The following is a 20,789-nucleotide window of genomic DNA, read 5'->3' on the forward strand; positions in this document are numbered from 1 at the left end:
CTCTGGGCCCTCCACAATAAAATAGTTTGGAGTTCCCTCCGAGGACTGCTTGCTGCTTCTCAACCAGTGTGTTTCCTGCAACAATATAACCTTTTCACCTTCCAATAATTTCTCATGATTTTGTGAATAGGATGTTTTGTTTGTTTGTTTGTCTGTTTGTAGTACAGGGGATGAAACCCAGGGCCACTTGCTAGCCAGGTAAGCACTTTATACTGAACCACATCCCCAGGACTCATGAGTCCTTTGGACACACACTTAAGTCTGCATTACTCCTAATGAAAAAGGAAGCTTTGGTTTCTCCATGCACCTCAGATCATAACTTAGGTTTAGAAAGCCTGGAGAGACATCTATTTAGGAAGCTTGGAGGTTCATCTAGGGATCTTTATAGTCTATTATGTAGGTAATATATTCTCTACCCAAGGAGCAAACTTCACTACAAAAACTCAAAAGTCCATTCCAACTGTCAGATTGTACAAGGCAGACTCCAGGCTGCTAAATTTTCAACTAAAATGTCTCACACCCTCCACAAACTTTGTGGAATTAGAAACCAAATACATTTGCCAGACAAAACAGACAGGTTGGTGTTTTCAATTGCACAAGAGTAGGCAGCCCAGATGACTTGCTGCTCCTGTGAAGTTCACGTGCCACACAGAAAAAACACCCATTCCCTTTTTCTCACCCAGAGTGAACCCCCATTTCCCTTTCTCTCCACCCCACATTAAGACATTTTCACTTTTCAAGGGCTGAGGGTCTTTCAACAGTTTCCTAGGCCACTGAGATTCAAAATCTCAACCAACATTATTACTGTTAATATCCTTTGATTTGCCAGTATTCTTGGCCAAGAAGGAGAATTCCTGGGGATGGCATCATTTTCAAGCTACCAAGGTCTCCCTCTGAGACTTCTTAGTCAGTACAGTAGGCTTCTCAAGGACTGGGGTCTAGTTAGCATCTCTCAATCTTCCCTGGAGATCTTAAAGCTTAAAAAAAAAAAAAGTGCAAAATAAAATCTCTTAAAAAGCAGCCTGAGAAACCTGTTTGTAGGAAATCTTTATTCAGCCCTGAAGCTAAAAAAAAAAAAAAAAAGAAAAAGAAAAAAAAAGAAAAAAAAAAGAAAGAAAGAAAGAAAGAAAGGAAGAAAGAAATTCAATTATTTCAGGATAAGCTGCTGTTTCTCATATTCTGGTCCCTGAGCTCCCCCTTGTGCCCTGATGGGAAATAGATTCAAGGAAAAACTAGAGGTCAGCACATTTAGACTGTGGGATTTAAGCAGTTCCCTAGAGGAATGGTCTGTACACATCAGGATGCATCACAACTTCAGACAAAGAGCTCTCAAGATACGGTGAAGACTCTACTCTACTCTGAAGACCATGGCATTTTAAATCAGTTTTTCACAAAACCAAGAAGCAAAACTCTGTCTCTGGGGGGAAAAAAGCCATATCTAAAAATGTAAGTTAAGATAAATTATTCTCAAATTTTAATATGCAACATAATCACCTTGCGTTTTTAAAAATATTCCTGTGTTAACCTCCAGACATTCTGTAAGTTCTAGAAATCAGTTTTAAAAATAGAGACCCTAAGGTATTCTGTTGCAGATGATATTGAAAAACCCTGGCAAAGACAGTTAAGTTACCTAAGTGGCAAAGATTGCCAGAGGTGAGAAAAGAAACTTAACTGGTTTTCTCCTCTCAAGGAAAAGTTCAGTTTCTAGATGCCATCATTTAACCCTTTGAGACTATTTTTGTTATTGCATTAAAACATCAAGACGTACCTTAGCAGAGTCAGAGTAATAAATTCTCTTAAGGTGAGAACTATCCTTTAGGAGCATGATTTGTTTGAATCAAAGACCTAGCAGAGGCTTCAGAAGCCATCCAATTAGGCTCCCAGAGGATAGCCCTCAAGAGGTTAGTTGCAGGGTCCAAAAGGGACCTCAGATGTGCTACAGTAAATAGAAGGAGCACCTGAACTCTAGGCTCTCTGGCAGACTATCAGAGAATGATCAAAGACTTGAGCTTTTATCACTGTACCCTCTGAACACATCTTTTCATAAAGACAGTGTGGTTTGCTGCCTGGACTCTGGCTTAGAGGCTGCAGAAGGATCATCTGGGCCTACAGAGCATCTGTCTCTCCCTGCTCCTTTTTCTGTCATTTATTACCTTTTATACTCCTCTCATCACGTTCTTCTATCACCTTGAATAGGTGAAAAGAATAATTAATTTGTAGGTCTGTGAAAACCAGAGAGATGCAGTTGGTGAGATGTGAATGCTGGTATGCCTTTATACCCCAAAAGAAACTAAAAACAATGTGTTTCCACTATAGTTATTTTTAGGATACACAAAATGAAGCAATGCTTAGACTACTAATTTCCTATCCTGATGTGACATAAACAAAATAGCTAAAATTTCTCAGGGGTTATTATGAAATTATCAAAAAAAATCAATCATTTTCTTTTTCAAAATACATGACTTTGCAGTTTAATGGAGAAAAATCTGCAAGTTGAACTGCGATCCAAAGATACCTTAATACAATAAGATTAGAAATAATCTATATACTAAACAAAACATGTGAAAAATAATCTAAACACTGAACAATAAATGTGAAAAATAAAAATCAATAGACACCATGAAAGCAGCCTTTACTTAAGTTGACAGTTTTCTAAACCCAGGAAATTGCTTATGCTCCCCTACTGTGCCCGCACAAAGTGAACTGTATAATCATATCTCTAGACTGTGAAGTGCTGCTACCTCAATGCCAGTCAGTCAGGGAAATGAACTGTATTTTATCCTGTAGGCCAGACTCACCAGTGATTCCCCTATCATTAAACAGAAGTCTGAGGAGCTGTAAATGAATCTTACAAACTCTCCACCTTGGTCCCATCCTCTTTCAGAGAAAGAAACTATAACTCGGAGGTTAGATTACTTAATCAAGATCACCCAACTAGTTAGTTGTTAATCTTGTACTAAATCCAGCTCTCAAGGAAATTTAGATGAAACACTAAGAATAAATACAAGTATACAGTGTAATTAATTGTACCTAAATAACTTTCAAAAGAATTAGATATTCAAGGCAAATGGAATAAGGATATGTCATTAAGGAGATAGGGAAATATTGATATTGACCAGGTACCTATTCTTTCTTCTTCACCCATGCTTAGTATATCCCTCAACAAAAACCTACAGATACCTTTGTTCTCTTTCTGCTTTATTTCCATAAATAATGTTTTAAAATAATATTCTAGGTTTTGCCTCTAAAAATAAGTATGTATATATCTATTATGTGTATTATAAAATACAAATGTGGAACAATCACATATAAATAAGAATACCTGGGGACTGAAATCACGCCCGCTCCAGGTTTAGTAGGATTACACCTCATTTTCACAGCAGTTGATCGGCCATTAATACAGGACGTTGTAGTTGTGGAAGACCTATTATGAGGCAAATAGTATTTTAAAAAACAGAGGTGATACAGATCATGTGTATAATCATTCTCATGCTCTATGAAGAAGAAAAATGTATTAAAGTTTGCTAATTTAGAATACAAATTCAGGTCACTTATTTTGACTATGCAAAGTTGATAACTTTCCCAGGTAAAGTGACAAAGCTATAATCAAGGTGTTTGGTAAAGCTATAGAATTTTAATCAAATTGTAATCAAAATGTTCTTAAAGGGAACAGGGTTCAGACCTACTTAGGCTGATGTTTTGATGTGTGAATTAGAATTACTACCTAGACAATGAACTAGAGTGTCCTTATTGACTAATTTAAAAGTGCATATGTGTGCATGTATACACATAATATATACATTTGTGTGTGTGTGTGTGTATTTGAGAGAAATCACATAAGACTTTTTAAATATTCCAAGTTTCCTTCTTTTTACTAAGTCACGTAATGATCAGTTTTTTTTTTATTATCTGTTCAATTCAAGCTACCATGCTAGGCACCCAGAGGTGATATTATATATCTTCCCAGGAACTTAACAATAGAGAATGGGAAATAAAATCCATATATAGAGATATATATGCGTTCCTTTTGATAAAGAATAGTCAAGGAAAGCAGTATCTTCACTTACTTATAAAAGAAATGCACATCTGGTATTTGGCTTGGTGAAACTGGGAACATGTCTTCTTTTATATTAATGTTTTGCAATGTGGTTTCAACTGTTACGCCTAGATGACATTAAAAAAGAAACTATTAAGCAATATGGGAAAACTAGGTTTATTTAATTTCTGTACATCTGAATAGCAAATAGCTTTACTTTGATAACTGTCATTTCACCAGAAATACTGCATTAAATTAATGCATTCCTGGTAAAAATAAGGAACTTCCCAAACACTCCAAAAGAGAAAAAATCCTACTCCCTGGCCTTGCAATTTAACTTAAGTTACTTAACTTCCCTAGGTCTTATTTTTGGATCTGTTGAATGCATGAAGTAACCTAGATACTCTCTAAAGTACTTTCTAGTTCTAATAGTTCAAAATCTACTTTTTAAAATTGTTATCCTCTGGTGAGTTTTGTCAATATGCTAGGCTATTTTGCTAATATAGCTTCTTGATCATGGTTCAATATACACATATTTGACAAAGTAAATTTTCTGTGCCCAGCCTGCTGCAGCATGCACATCTGTAGTCACAGCTACTCAAGAGAATGAGGCAGGAAGATCACTTGAGCCCAGGAGTTCAAGACCAGTCTGGATAGCACAGAAAGACATATGCCATTTCAAAATACATACACTTCAATATATACATGTGTAAAATATATTTGTAATACATACATATTATATATACATATGTGAACACTAATAACTTCCAGAAAATAACTCTAAAATGTTCTTGATCTAATAAGCAGAAAAGCAAGACTTTTTAATAAGAGGCAAGAAAAATGATGATAGAACTGAAATGCCAGCATTAACAGCATCTTTGCTTCTAACAGAGTTCTGGTGATGAGTGCAAGCCAAGTGATGGGCCTTGACCTGGAATCTGAAGCTGCATGCCTATGAAGAAGAGAGCACGGATTCTCAAATATCGCTGTACATCACAACCACTCATGGCACTTGCTGGATTCCAAACCCTCACCCCAGAGGTTCAATCAAGTTCAATGAACTTGATTCCTAAGAATCACTACTTATAAATCTGGTTTCTTCTAAAAACGTCCCTATAGCTTTCAGGACCCAGACACCTGGAGCACATGGGGAGAAACTCAGCACCTCACATTTGCTACCAGTTTACTTTGGATCTCAGAAAAGATTATGTATATTAGTGGCATATACTATAATTTAGATTTAGATTATGTTTGTCTACAGTTCTTGCTTTGGTTTTTTGTTTTGTTTACTTTCATTTTAAAAATTATTTTGCTTTTTAAACTCTTAGAGAATCGGATGAAAGGCATAGAACATGATTTATCATATGAGTTAATATGTAAATTCAGAATCTTGTAGTCTCGGAGGTTGATCAGATCCCCCACACAAGCTTTTAAATCATTTTACAAAATAATGATTTAGAGTTACCTGTTTGTCTTAATCTTCTGTGGTAATCACCAGTGCCATAACAAATTACCATTACCATAATTTTAGAATAAATGTATTCATGCATATATTAACCATAGGGAACTTACCTAAAAATGTGTCTGCCAGAATGATGGACTGGGATGACAAGGCTGCTCGGAAACCCTTACTTTCAGAAGGGATAATTGTTGACTGGCACACAAAAGCCCCTACCAAGTTGGTGTAATCATCTGATCCTGCCACCATTTCCTTTACTGTAAAATCCGATATGTTATTAGTACAGAGAGCCATCTTCTTCCCCTAGGAAACAAAGTCGCAAGAGGTTTTACTAAAAGTCAGTCTCTAAACTGAATCTCAGTTAGCCGAGCTCTAGGAGAGTATGGCTCTCTCTTCATCACAGAGATTCTGACTTAAGGGATCTGGGGTAAAGCCCAGGCATTAGTGTTTTTAACAGCTCTCAAGGCAATGCAAATGTTCATCCCAGGTTGAGAGCCACTCCAGTTATTCAAGCTCTACTGTTCTTCATTCATGTTGGATGGAAGCCATATAACTAAGTCATCTATGAGAGTCCAGTTCACAGGATATGAAGGAATGCAAAGAGACCAACAAACTGCTGGTAAAGGTTTTAATGCCAAGGAAAAAGGCTTGCCTTGCCTTCTCCTTCACAGGCCTGAGTGTGGCATAAAGATAATATAAAAGCTGAAAAAGAAAGCCTAAAAGTCATATTGCAGCAAAAATCCAGCACATCCAAATTCTAAACAGTATCTTTATTCACCTACTGCAAGTATCTTTATTCACCTACTCTTAGATCCAGTGATGTGAATCTGTTTAACTATAAAATGAAGACAATATAAGAGGTTAATTTTTAAAATTATTTAGACATTAGCTAAAATGCAAAATTTATTTGTAAAAATTGAAAGATGATTTAAACATAGTATATTTAAATATACTGCTGTCCCAATGCAAAGAACTGTAGCTTGCTCCATAATTTCCAGAAAGAAATATAAAAAGAAAATAGGAAAACTATCTCATTTATCTTAGATATATAGACTGTGCACAGAAAGACATAAAGTAGAGCTGGATATGGTGGCACAAGTCTGTAATCCCAGCAGCTCGGAAGGAGGAGGCAGGAGGATCGCAAGTTCAAAGCCAGCCTCAGCACTTTAGCCAGGCGCTAAGCAACTCAATGAGACCCTGTCTCTAATGAAATACAAAATAGGGCTAGGGATGTGACTCAGTGCTCAACTGTCCCTGAGTTCAATCCCTGGTACCCCCCAAAATAAAGTAAAATAAAATAAAATAAAGACATAAAGTATACAGAATTTTCTTTCCTAATGCAATTTGCAATCACGACATATAAACTTTTCTCCCTCTACAAGTTCTTCTCACTCCAATAAGGATTCTATATATTTTTTGCTAATCTTAAATTGTTGAAGCTAAGGCAAAATAATGGAAAAGAGCAGAGAGAACGTACTGAGGAAAGAAAGGGAAAACAAAGGAAAGACTAAAATAAAATGAGTGAGAATAAAAAGAGCCAGGCACAGTGATGCATGCTTATAATCCCAGCAGCTTGGGAGACTGAGGCAGGAGGACGGCGAGTTTAAAGTCAGGCTCAGCAAAAGTGAGGTGCTAAGTGACTCAGTGAGACCCTGTCATTAAATAAAATACAAAATAGGGCTGGGAATGTGTCTCAGTGGTCAAGAGCCCCTAAACTCAATCCCTTGAACCCACTCCCCACCCCCAAAAAAGAAAAAAAAAAGAGAGAAGATGGAAGAAGAGACAGTAGGATAAAACTAGGAAGTGTGCTAGATAATGGAATTAATCTCATTCTGTGCCTCATATAATATCTGACATACAATATGTATTTAATATAAATTTACTGAATAGACTGGGTGACTAACCCATATAGTAAGTATGTTGGATCTCTCCATGTAAAGTCAAGAAAGGATAAATATACATCATGTAAAGTGTATAGATCTGTTGTTTTTTTTAACTTCTGTGTTCATCAGATCTCTATTTCCTTTTAACAAGTTTGATACAGCATTTCATAATGAAGAAAATATTTAGAAGTTACTATAGAAAGAGGCATGGAGGAAATGCCTTATTATATTCTCAAATTTGTTGATGGTATATACATATACATTCTTCCCAGCACCAACTTCATATGTCCATAAAAATATTGGACATATAGATCCACTAAAAAAAAAAGTATCACTTAAGTTTCTGCTTCCTCTGACAAAAATAAAATTCCATTATTAGCAAAGGCTATCTTATCAATTGATATTTGTCCCTGCATATCTCCTTTTTATTTTGTAAAACTTCCTCTTACAATCATTTTTCTTCTGAAGACATCAAACTGACAATATAAGTATGCTGGTTGATTTGTTAACTTGACTGGCTGGCTGAAGGAAAGCCTGGAGAACTGGCAAAGCATTAATTCTGCAGGTGTTTTTGAGGGTGTTGCTGGAGGAGACTGGTGTGTAAGCCAGTGGACTGACTGGGAAGATGCACTTCAAGGCAAGCGGGCACCACTAAATTAGCTGGGGATCCAGATAGAACAAAAAGGCAGAAGGAAAGGATTTCTTCTCACTTCTGGAACTGGGACTCTCCACTTCTCCTGCCCAGGACATTGGAATTTCAGGCTCCCTGGCTTTGGGACTCCAGGGATCACATCAGCAGCCCTACTCTCACCACCCACTCACCTCTGGGGTTCTCAGGCCTTCAGTTTCAATTGAGAATGATACAACTGGCATTCTGGTTTTGAACGTTTTGGACTAGGACTCAGACATGCTGCCAGTATCCCAGGGTCTCCAACTTAGACATAGCTTGTCATGGGATTTCTTGGCCTCTATAACCCCATTAGCCAATTCCCCCAATAAATCCTTTCTCATATAATTTTTTTCCTGTGTTTCTGGAGAACCATAATACAATAAGCAAGAATAAAACTCTCAAATAATAATTGCTTGCCTGAAAAAATAGATGGGGTTTAATAAGCCTCGCCCAATTTTATCAGGAAAAAGAAAAAGAAAACTTTCAATGCACTACACCACAGCTCCAAGTCTTGGGGTTCAGCTAACTGAATAATGCTTTGATGGACAGAGAACCAAATGATGTCAACCCTGGTAAAGAAAGCTGTAAATATGATAAGAAGGAACAGAGGATTTAAGCAATCAAAGCTCAGTTCCTGACATTGGTTTTTAGTTCCCAGGGAGATTTTACTGGTTTACCAACACAGAAAATATCAACTTAATCAGAGCTAGTATACAGCTCTGTCTCTTCTTGATATCTAAAACTCACCTCATGCCCACATAAACTGATATTGAAGAAATGGAAATATTTTGTTCCTTTGGAGGTGAAGCTGGGCCCATTCATTAAGGAACCCACGCTGCTGAGGTTGCTGAAGTCATAATGCAAACTTTGATTTTCTTTTTCATGGTAGAAAAAGCAGTCGCTATAGCAAACTGAGTGATCCTTTATTTAAAGAGAACAAGACACAAAGAAACAATATTGAAATAAAGAAAGTATTAACTACTACTAAAAATGTGTCCTTAAAAGTTCTAGGTATAAAAACTATTTCAGTAATTTTGTCTTTGTTATATTTTACCATCCTAATACAGAAAATTTCTACATTGTAAATTTTTTTAGGCAGAGTTTAGAGGCCTCAGATTCTTTTAAAGTCAGAGTAAAGTTATTCTTAAATAAGTTTCTTATAGGAAGGTACTTTAAGAAATAGTAAAAATTTCCTGTTATGCCAATTTAAAACTACTTTCACTTCCATCTGTAATATAACATTAACCTGTACTTTAAATGTTGTAAGATACACTTTCTACATCTCAGATAATTCCTACAGCCAACCTACAAAAGTATTTTATGTGCTCTACCTTAATAATGCATAAGAAATCAATTCTAACATTTTTTGGAAAACATTTCTTATTTGAGTTCTTTGCTTAACATTTTAAGTTCTTAGTAACCAGCCCATTCATAGCACGCATTCAGTGCTGCCTAAACATAAAAAGAGAGCAAACAGGAAAGGGAATTAAAAACCTCTTTTTTTCCCAGAATAAATAGCAACGTTATAACTTCTAGAGAAACATTAAGGGGAATGCTTGAGTTGACCTATTAAAATATGCTTCTCTGAGAATAACCGAAACACAGCCTACTTACCTGAGTGCTTTTACTCCCAGGCCCACAGGGAATACAAGCCTCCTTGCCATAGACCTGATGTATGGACAGGTAGGTGTCAGGTGGACACTCCTTGCACTGGTTGGTTTCTTTCTCAATGTAGTGGCCTGGGGGGCAGGGGACACACGATGAGCCCGACTGTTCAGAACCAAGGGCACAGGCACGGCATGAAGACGCCACCCCATCAACTGCATTAGTGGCTATGATAGAATAGATCTTCACCATGTCATTGATGAACCGTCTATTCTAAAAAGAAAGCAGAAAGTAATGACTTCTGCCTTGGAGCTTAGTTGTACAACTAGATTACATTTTATGTTGATATCACCAAAACAACTAAGTAGAGTGTTCCAACCTAATAGTTTGTAATTGATGAATTAATATCACTCTTATTTGGTTCTTCTTTTAAAAAATCCTAAATCTTGAATTTGGAAACTTGGAGTCTCACCACAATTGACATGAGATATGTTGTATTTGGTATAAACTCGAGCATATTTATAGACTTTTATGTTTGGAAGAACTGCTGAACTTTAGCAAAGGAACAACTTTTCTCTCATCATTGTTTATTCAGAGCTAAGTCTAAATCTAGTGACACACTGAGGTGGGGTAGAAAACCAATAGACTAGGGAACAGAAAATCCTGGAAGATTAGGACCTCTTGTCCCCACTCAGACACTAGCTGTGTAATACTGATAAAATCACATCACTCCTTTCAGCTTTCCTTCTCTTCTCTAGTGTTTTTTCTCATACAGGTATATTTATTTCTGCTGAAAGGATATGAAATAGGGAGCAAGATCCTGGATCTTACTATATTTTCCTTCTTGTGATATTGGGTTAATTAAGGTCTGGTTTTCATCAAGCAGTGAACTTAGCTCTAGTAGAATAATGTTTATCCAAATGGCTTTTTTTTTCTTTTTTTTTTGTGTGTGTGGGGGGGAACCTGGGCAAAGATAGCAAAGAAGTGAAGAAGTAAGATCCCATCACATGTTCATGACCCACAAGACGGTGATCTGAACCCTCCTGAAGAACAAGTGGAATCAGGTAAAATCTGGAGAATAGGTTCCCCACTGGAAGCCTCAAGGGAAGACAGAAAATGCACTAATTTGCCGCCATAGCATTAAGGCCATTTCTGAACAAGATATTCACCTTGTTCTCATCCTGCTAAGGTCATATGTATGAAGACCCCCAAAAATAACAATGCTACTACCATCAAAACACACAATGGAATTTACTTAGGGCAGCGGGGAATGAGGTCTATCTAGCCAGAAAGATACAAAAAAGGAAATGATCTTGTGTGTTAACCCAATTGTATGTACTGACACATTCCCTAAGAGATAACATCATAGAAAAATCAAACAGCACCAGATAATTCAGACAAAGAAGACAGTTACCAACCTTCTCAAAATCTCAGAAAGCTTTAATAGAGACAAGTTTTAAATAGCTACAAAATTAGATTTTCTCTTAAGCTTTAAGCAACTATAATTAGTTCAGAATTCATAATAATTCAAAGAAATATTGTTATTACATTTCAGACTTTCTTACTCTCAAAAGATAAAATAAGTTACCCATTTTTACACCAATCCATTACTTAGCCAGATAACTGATTCCACATGAATAAAAATCTAAGTCTTTTTCATCCATATTTGCGTGATCTCTTTGTGTACATCTCCACAAGGGGGCACCATCTTTATGTTTTTTTAAAAAAGAGTGTTTGGAACTTACATCTTGACCTTGATTAGTTCTCTGGAATGCCCATGTAAATGTAAATGTGGCATTCTTGAAGATGATGTGGGTGTATGCTTGTTTTTCTTTGGTTCCACCCCATGATTCTACCACATTGGTACTTTTTCTATTAATATCCTAAAAGAGTGGAAAAATATAAAATAAAGCACAAACTCAGTATTAATAGACATATAATATACCTTACAAATATAGACTGCTATGTCTCTTCCACAGAGCTCCTGTAAGTCTAGAATAGGGCCTGGAAATTTGCATTTTAATTTTGACAGCAGCATAGATGATAGACATAACAGCAAAGTAGGAGATTATTGACAGTCTAGTTGAAAGACAATAGTTTGAATTTCAGCAAGGCACCATCTAACAGATTATAGAAATAAAGGAATAGCACCAGAATAACTGAAGACCTATTGGTTATTTGTGGTAAATAGATGATGTATTGAAGATCATCCATAATTTATTTTACTGCTATAAAATCAATATTTTTTTCAGAATAAATTAGTCTCCATTTAAGTAGCTAATAATCACAAAACATTCAAATCTCCACATATCTTGCATATCATGGGGGAAGTCGTTAATGATTATTAACTAGTTAATAAAGGGTTGCTGAGGAAAAGCACAAACAAAAACAGAGCAGATCTATGAAGTCACTATTTAAATGTACTGTTAAGCCAGATGCCATGATGCACAGATGTAATCCCACAACTTGAGAGGCTGAGGCAGGAGGCTTGCAAATGAGATCATCCTTGGCAATTTAGCAAGACCCTACCTCAAAATAAAAAAAATGAAAATCACTGAGGGTGTTGTTCAGTGGTTACATGCTCCTGTGTTTAATTGCCAGTACTGCCCCAAAAAAGTAATGTTAAAATCTTAGCCAGCAATTTCCTAAAATCTATTTGAGGTCTTGGTGAGTTTTGAATTGTTACTTTTCTCAAGCTGGGAGTAAGAAAAGAAACAGGCAAAATTATGACATGTGGATAATAAAGTCCTTTTTCTAAATGTGTTAAATTTAATAAGAAAAATTTTCTTTTTTCCCAGTGCTCCACACCTTCATTATTTTCTGCTCTTACTTATTAATACACTTCTCCTTCCTAAGAATTTAAATTGCTGACTGGTAATTAAGGGAGAATTTTCATTCTGCTGGTGCATATTTTTACAAAGGAATTTTCTACAGGTTAATATTCCCTGGACTTTATCAGTCACCTGGGCCTCTTCACTTATTTCTCCCCAGGAGGAATAAATGTTTTCTTTTTTTTCATATATTACTTTTTAAAAAAAATTTTATTGTTGGTTGTTCAAAACATTACATAGTTCTTGACATATCATATTTCACAATTGGATTCAAGTGGGTTATGAACTCCCATCTTTACCCCCTATACAGATTGCAGAATCACATCAGTTACACATCCACTAATTTACATATTGCCATACTAGTGTCTGTTGTATTCTGCTGCCTTTCCTGTCCTCTACTATCGCCCCTTCCCTCCCCTCCCCTCCCCTCTTCTCTCTCTACCCCATCTACTGTAATTCATTTCTATTTTGCACAATTCTTAATGACTTCTTTAAACATGTTTAAATGTTTTCTAGAAACTTCTAATAATATCCAGAACAATAGGATTCTCATTCCAACTTGCATAAGGAAATTCATACTTGAAAGAATGAATGATAAATTCTAAAATCTGCCTTTGAAAGCTTCTCTTCGACTTACCACCATGAAGTACAGGACACAGTCCGCCGAACAGAGGGTCTCAAAGACAAAGGTTATTCTTCCTAGTTCAGAACCTGTGGCTCCAGTCATAGATGTTGGTGGTCTATTTGACAGATTAAAATTGCAATATTTACATTATGTCCTAAATATAATTTTACAACAAAATTAAGCAACTTTTCCTGTTAAGTTGAAAACTACGTAGTTCTTCTCTTTCCCTATTCTATAGCTTCCTCCAAAGCACAACTTCTTCCTCACTCAGATTCTGCAAGTCCACCCACCTTGTTCTAAGGTGAAGTCTACGCAGCCATGAAAATATGCCTGCATCTCCTGCTGTCTATGCTCCCACTGATCCTAAAGCAAGAATAAAGACCTCTTAGGGCTGGGATTGTGGCTCAGCGGTACAGCGCTCACCTAGCATGTGAGAGGCCCTGGGTTCAATCCTCAGCACCACATAAAAATCAATAAACAAAGTAAAGGTATAAAAAATTATTTAAAAAAATAAAGACCTCTACAGGGAAATCTCAACAAGGGGGACTAAAGCAAAATGAGATTAATCAATTTGTAACATCTTCCTTTACAGGTAGAACTGAGAAAATAAATAAATAAACCAAAAAATATTCCTGCAAACAATTTAGGCTAAGACTCTTCATTAAGCATCCAAGAATAATGGAAGCTTTTGATGTATTATTCTAAACATTTTTAGCTTCACTCCAGCAACACACAACTAAACATTTGTAGTTTCTCAGTCACTGATTCTATAGATATTCCTAAATTTAATACATAATTCTGTGACAGCTTATTTTTACTAAAATTTGCAATACTAATATATGCAATAATGGCAGCCATATTTCTAGAGGGAAGCAGGTGTGAAGATTCTTACAGAAAGGAATCAGAATTGGTTTTCCTTACTTAAATCCTGGAATATGCAAGTTTAAGATCAGGTAATCATTATCAGAACCTCCAGCTCCACTCTGGATATGATCTCCAGCCACCTCCCAACCTGTGAATTTAAAAAAGCCATTTTTATTAGTAAAAATTCCATTAATGATACTCAAAAATCATTTTATTTAAGGTAAAAGTTACAAGGGAATTAGTGTTTATGTTCAAAGTTAGAAATACTCCAAAAGAATTACCTGTTTTTAAGTCAATTGTAAATTGCATACATAGGGAAACTTGTAGATACCAATAAAGATTTTATGAATGTACTGTTCTGCATAAAATTATCTAATGGTAAAACCAACAATAGTTTTCTCACTGAAGCATGATTTTAAAAAAAACTAAACAGTCTTTATTCATTCTAATACACTGAGATAGAAAATCCTAGTCTATAGTAATCAATGTCAATAATCACTACTTCAAGAAGTAGGAGAAAGAAACTAAGGATTTATATTAGTGCTAGATTGGTGATTCAGTAGTTTTTGAAACACATAATCAACAGTTATAGAAAGGTAGCATGTTAAATAGACCTCAATCAAGCTAGTCTTTTAAATAATATATACTAATCTACTGTTTCTAAGTGCTCATTGTTCTGCTATCTAAAGGTTCAGGTGGTTAAAAGAAAAAAAAAAAAAGCAAATCAACTCCTAATGCTAAGAGTTAAATAACCATAAAACAAACTGGTCCAGTGGAAGAGATACCCATGGCTGCAGTGGAGATAATATGAGAGGCTTTTAGGTTTACTGCTATTGTATGGTGAGGGTGAAAAGGAAGACTTCACAAATGCTTCCTAAGAATGCCTCCTAACATTCAGAAATGCCACGAAGAAGGACAGAAGAGCAGGAAAGGACAAAGAAAAGGAAGGATTAAAAGACATATCAAGAGAACAGTATTTGGAAGGGATTACTATAACTGAGAGGAAACATCTCTTGTGTTTCGATATTGCTTATTGTAGAGTCCTCCAGGTTTTCCATGTTCTCTCTGAACTGACCAAGAAATACAGAATTCCTTGACTATCCCATGACCTGGCCAGATGCATGTTTTTCCAGCAAGCTTGAACCCAATCCAGAGGTGGTGACGATTCCCAAGCACTGATACAGTGTTTACACTGTTGCTCAAAACTCTGAAATAAACCAGCCCTGTCCCTAAGCCAAGTTCCTCAAACCCTCCTGTAAACTCTGTCCTAACCCTCAGTGTAGAAAAACCTAGGTAGAACCTTCCAAACTCACTGTGCCTTTGGGAAGTTATGTTGTAACACTCAGTATGTAAGTTTCCCTAAAAAGTGCTTTGGACCGATCATCCTAATATTTAGAGCTTCTTTCTTTGGAATTCCAACTGATCCCACTGTCAGTATAGTTTGGGGCACTACCTTGTGAGAACTCTGCTACTACTCTCAGGGAAACTCTAGCCAAACAGTAGGTCAAACAGATCATTTATTACTATGGTTTGAATCACAGAAAAGATTTGTTGGAATCCTAACTCTCAATACCTGTGAACAGGACCTTATTTGGAAATAGAGGCTTGGCAGCTGAAACAAAGTTAAGATGAAGTCGTTATGATGGGCCAAAACAGCTGGTCCTCAAGAGAAGAGGGAAATAAGGACAAACAGACACACAGGGGACAACACCAAGTGAAGACGCAGACATACACAGAGAAGGAGGAGGGCCAGGTGAAGAAGAGAGGTCAGAGTTAAATTAAACTGCCATAGCCAAAGAGCACCTGGGGGGTCAGGAGCTGGAAAAGGCAAGAAGGGATCTTCCCCTCCAGGCTTCAGAGAACATCACCCAGTAAAACTTTGATGTGTAGCCTCCAAAATATTGAGAATACAATTCTGTTGTTTTAAGCCATCCAGACAGGGGACTCTGTTGGGAAGTTCCCTGGGGAACTAATATGCCCATACCAATTTAAGCAAGAAAGACACCAACGACAGAAAATAAAGAGATCCAATGTAATTAATATAAAGAATTAGCAGACATTTCACTTTTTTCATACTGAAACACTGAATATACTTATGCTTATTTTATACTTGCAGTTCACATCAATTTGAACTAGTCACAATTCAAGTATTCAATGGCCACATGGGGCTAATGGTCACTGTGTTGTATGTACAACACAACTCAGGAATGTTAAACTAGAGCTCTGAAAAGTAGGACAGATCAAAATTGGCAGAAACCTAGGAAGCACTAGCCTTCTACTGTGAGGTAGTTGTCATTTCATCCATTCGCAATCATCACAACTATATGGAACACTATCAGCTAAAATGATCTAAAAAATTTGAAATATTACTCAGTTTTAAAGAAGAGTGAAATTATGGCATTTGTCAGTAAATAGTTGGAGTTGGAGAATATCATGCTAAACGAAATAAGCCAATCCCACAAAACCAAAGGCCAAATGTTTTCTCTAATATGCGGATGCTAATTCACAATAAGGTGTGTGTGGAGGGGGCACTAGGGAAGAATAGCATTACCTTCGATTAGGCAGAGGGAAGTGATGGGAGGGGAGGGGAGGGAATATGGGGATAGGAAAGATAATAGAATGAAACATACATTATTACTGTATGTATATATGTATGTATGTATATATGTATATATGTATGTATGTATATATGACCAATATGATTCTGTTACATGTACACTCAGAAAAATGAGAAATTATATTCTATCTATGTATGATATATCAAAGTACAGAAATGCATTCTACTGTCACATATAACTAGTTAAAACAAATTAAAATAATGTTTAAAAACCATTTACTTTTAAACTAACACCCTAATAATTGTTATAATTTTTAGACATTCCCTTCCAGGTTTTGTCTGTGTGTGCATTTTTACATGTGCAATTTTGTGTTTTTTCTAAGTAAATTCCACACTTTCCATCTTTCTGTATACACTTTATATTTGAATTTTTTGTTTTTTAAAACCATATTTATATTTGCTATAAAAATATTAAGGCTACAAAAAATTTAAAAGATGAAACCTAAAATTACTTATAATCTTATCAGAAACAACCAGCATTAACAATTGAGGTGTTTCTTTTACTGTCTTTCAGTGCATGTGTGCTTTTATACCCCTGAGCTCTACTGCAGATAACCTTGAATATCAGGTTTTATAAATGAATACCATTTCATAAGTATTTTATGTGTACTTACTTCATCAATATGTTAGTAACTACATTAACATTTTATGATCTAGACAGGTAAAATTGATTTTTCACAATTTACCAAATCATTCAATGTTGACCACATATCCATTTTAGCCATTTAGACTGTTTTTGCCTTTAATTAGTATAGATGATAATATAATGAATACATTTGGTGGTTTTTCTGTACTTAGGTATTTCTATTAAAAAGAATCTCAGTGAAGAAATTATCGGGTCAAATGGATATATTTTTCAAGCAATATCTCCTGCTGTTACTCTGATTCTGAAAGCAATATATGTCCATGAGGAACACTTACCAAATGTAGCAAAGTAAACGAAGTAATTTCATACTTCATAGAAACTTCCCACCCCAAGTTATATCCTCAATATTTTGGTGTTTCTCTCAGTGATTTTTCTATTGTATACTTTTCTTTAATACATCTAAGACTTACTATATAATCCATTTTATTTTCTGATTTTTTTCATTTAGCATTATCTATTCAAATCATTATATCAAAAATATTTCCTCATTAAAATTCCTCTTCTAGTTTTCATAACTTAATAATGTTAGATGGTTATTACATAATTTATTTAGCCATACTTGCATTGTTGAAATTTTAGTTTTTGCCTCTTTTCCCTCTTATAAATACTAAAATTAATATCTTTTGATATGATTTCTTTCTTTACATCACATTGTTTCCTTGGTATAAATCCCCAGAAGTTACTATTGAGTTGGAAAATAGGATTTAAAAATTCTTGAACCAGATTGTAAAATTATTTTTATATAGAATCCATACAATGACTGCATTGGAATTCCTTTTAAACATAATTCCAATACACAAAAATTTACTTCTCCATATCTGTTCTAAAACTATGCAGAATTCATACTGAAAATGATGAGCCTCAAAGCATTCCAAGCCACACAGTCAAGTCGGTCAAACCACACCCATTCTAACTCCATCACCATGGGCAGCAACTGTCCCACACAGGCAGGCTATCCACCTCTCACTGGATCCTCCTCAGAGTGCTGCTCCTCACACAAGGTTGATGCTATGACAGCACAGAAACATACTCCACCTTGTTATCTTTGTGTTCTTTACTGTTTACTATTTCGTTATCACACACTAGTACAACAGAGCTTCATGCTTTTAAAATAATTTAACATTTCTAAAACTTAATGGAAATATAAAAAATATACCTTCTAAGTAAAAGAGTAAGCAAGTAAATCAATATTGTCATAGAGAGTTAGAGTAAAGCCTTGGTAAGATCATGTAAAAGTTCTATGTAATCTCATCCACCAAGTGAATACACAACACACACACACACACACACACACACACACACATCTTAGTCCTTTTATAGTTCATTCAATACTCTGGTCCTCCTGATTTTATTTTTTCAATAGGTTTTAACTTCATATACTTAGAATTCAATCACAGCACATATTTTAGGAACATAAACCTTCATGGCCAGATAATAATTGTGATATCCCCCCCCCAGATAAATTCCTAAAACTGGGATTACTGGTTTAAAAAGAGGAATATTTCACATTTGATATATTAAGGTCTTATCTTTCCCTCTTTCACTCATCTGTAATCAATATTAATCAATATTATTTAAAGACATATTATTTGCCAATCTCACTATCCATGTGTACATATCACTTCCTACATCCCAAATGTGTCTATTTGGCAAGGTACTAACTTAAAGCATATGCATTTAAAAAGTGTGCCTTGTGTGAGTGTGCATGTATGTGTGTTTACATAATAAACAAGTATAATATGGAGAAAGGAAAGCTGATAAAAAAATATTAATGAACTGATAAAATTAAAGAATGCATTTCAGTGTGAAGCCCTGGTATTTTTAATACCAGTCTCTAGTGTCAAGTTTAAAAATACATAGGTTGATAATGTGATTCATTCAACCAACAAACACTATGGAAACAATAATATTGAGTAACAGTCCTACAGAACTCAGCCACATTTTCAAGTTTTTGATTAGTGGGGATCATACGTATTTAAATAACACACTCACAGACTCTATGGTTAAGGGAATTTGAGATCATAAATCCTTTACCATGGCACAGTATTGAGCCAAAGACAGAGATGTTGACATATTCCTCTTTAGGGTAAACAACACAGATTTTGTTATGTTGGCAATTCTATACTGGTATTTATAGTCATAAATGGTGATCTTCAATATCTACTTTGAAACTGACTCCAAAAAAAATGCAAAACTAATACATGCTCAGGGCATGTTCCAAGAACCCCAGTGGATGTCTAAAACTGAATAAAACTGAGCACCATAATTTAATGCCTTTCCATCTTAACTGAGCACGTATCATACACTGCAGCTGTAATTTTTGCAGCTTGAAATAAAATAGCAATACTAGAACAAATTTAGTTTTTTCTACCTTCACAATTTCACATCTTAGCAACCTCAGCATGCAACATTTTTCTTTCCTTACTTAGTTGAGAATGTTTACCTTTTCACCTAAAGGAAGCACTTTCTGGCTTCTCTCAAGCACATTTGAACTGCCAGCATCACTACTCAGCACCTTCTCTTTGGCATCCCTGAATTGTCCATATTACGTAAAGAGTTATTTGAACAAACACGTGGCACCTGCACAGTGGCTCTGTTAACTATGATGGCTACCAAGTAACCAGTGGACAGACTGTATAGCTGAACAGCACTGTAACAAGACAAAGGAATAATTCACATCCTGGGTGGGACACAGCATGATGGCATGAGACTTCATCAGCTACTTAGAATAGCATGCAATTTAAAACTCCCAAATTGTTTATTTCTGTAATTTTCCACTTGATATTTTTAGACCACTGCTTACTGCAGGTAACTGAAACTGCAGAAAGTAAAAGTACAGAAAAGGGGGTAACTGCTGCATTTTATGTTTTATATAGGAAGGTCATCTGCCTGTATTTACTGTTTTAATGTGAATCCTGGAAGATGGACACATAGCTGAATAAGACTGAAGTTCCTTGTGCCTATATTTGGCATGTTTTAAAGAGCTGAGTCTATAAAAGAATGGTATCTGCTGCCAAGATGGTGTCTCTGAACTCACCATTCATTCCATCACACTTGGAATTCCCAACATTGAAACAGGAAGTTTTCATGTTGCCAGGAAGGACATTCCACCATTTATATTCAAACCCAAGTGCCGGCTCCGTTCCCGCTGGACATGGTCTACATTCTACAGAAGACAAGTGGGGCAAAAAGAAAAAACAAAACAAAACAATTAAACTGCATCTGGACAACTTCTCATTCCTCTAAGCATCACAAAACCATAATTAGCAGAGAGGGAGGTGGAAAGGGGAGAGATTGGTCCATCAATTTCCTTAGAAATTGGTAAATTTTAAAAAGTGATCTGGAAAAAATTCTGGGTAGAATGTGTTGGTATGTGTATATATTTGGCATTTTTGCTTGCATAGTGGTATACTGTTCTGCAGTGTATGTGTACACATAACTTACACTTATTCCATTGAGAGAGTGTCATACAACATGCCATTAAAACAGATCACTTCATATGTTAAATAAGCCATTGTGGTCTCACAATGCTATTATCTACTTTGGTCTCAAT

General features: G+C 35.7%; 1 protein-coding gene across 1 annotated transcript in view; it reads right to left on the minus strand.

The window, feature by feature from the left end:
* Window positions 1–20,789, minus strand: part of Elapor2 (endosome-lysosome associated apoptosis and autophagy regulator family member 2) — a 153,723-nt gene that overhangs the window by 10,598 nt on the left and 122,336 nt on the right. Inside the window, exons 10-18 of the mRNA XM_026414568.2 lie at window positions 20,274–20,402; window positions 14,031–14,121; window positions 13,122–13,224; window positions 11,399–11,536; window positions 9,663–9,926; window positions 8,796–8,969; window positions 5,609–5,798; window positions 4,068–4,164; window positions 3,323–3,424 (exon numbers count right to left, since the gene is read on the minus strand). Of these exons, the coding sequence (XP_026270353.2) occupies window positions 3,323–3,424; window positions 4,068–4,164; window positions 5,609–5,798; window positions 8,796–8,969; window positions 9,663–9,926; window positions 11,399–11,536; window positions 13,122–13,224; window positions 14,031–14,121; window positions 20,274–20,402 (1,288 nt within the window). The remainder of the gene's footprint in view (window positions 1–3,322; window positions 3,425–4,067; window positions 4,165–5,608; window positions 5,799–8,795; window positions 8,970–9,662; window positions 9,927–11,398; window positions 11,537–13,121; window positions 13,225–14,030; window positions 14,122–20,273; window positions 20,403–20,789) is intronic.

This window comes from Urocitellus parryii, chromosome 3 (assembly GCF_045843805.1).
Source record: "Urocitellus parryii isolate mUroPar1 chromosome 3, mUroPar1.hap1, whole genome shotgun sequence".
NCBI classification, from domain to species: domain Eukaryota; kingdom Metazoa; phylum Chordata; class Mammalia; order Rodentia; family Sciuridae; genus Urocitellus; species Urocitellus parryii.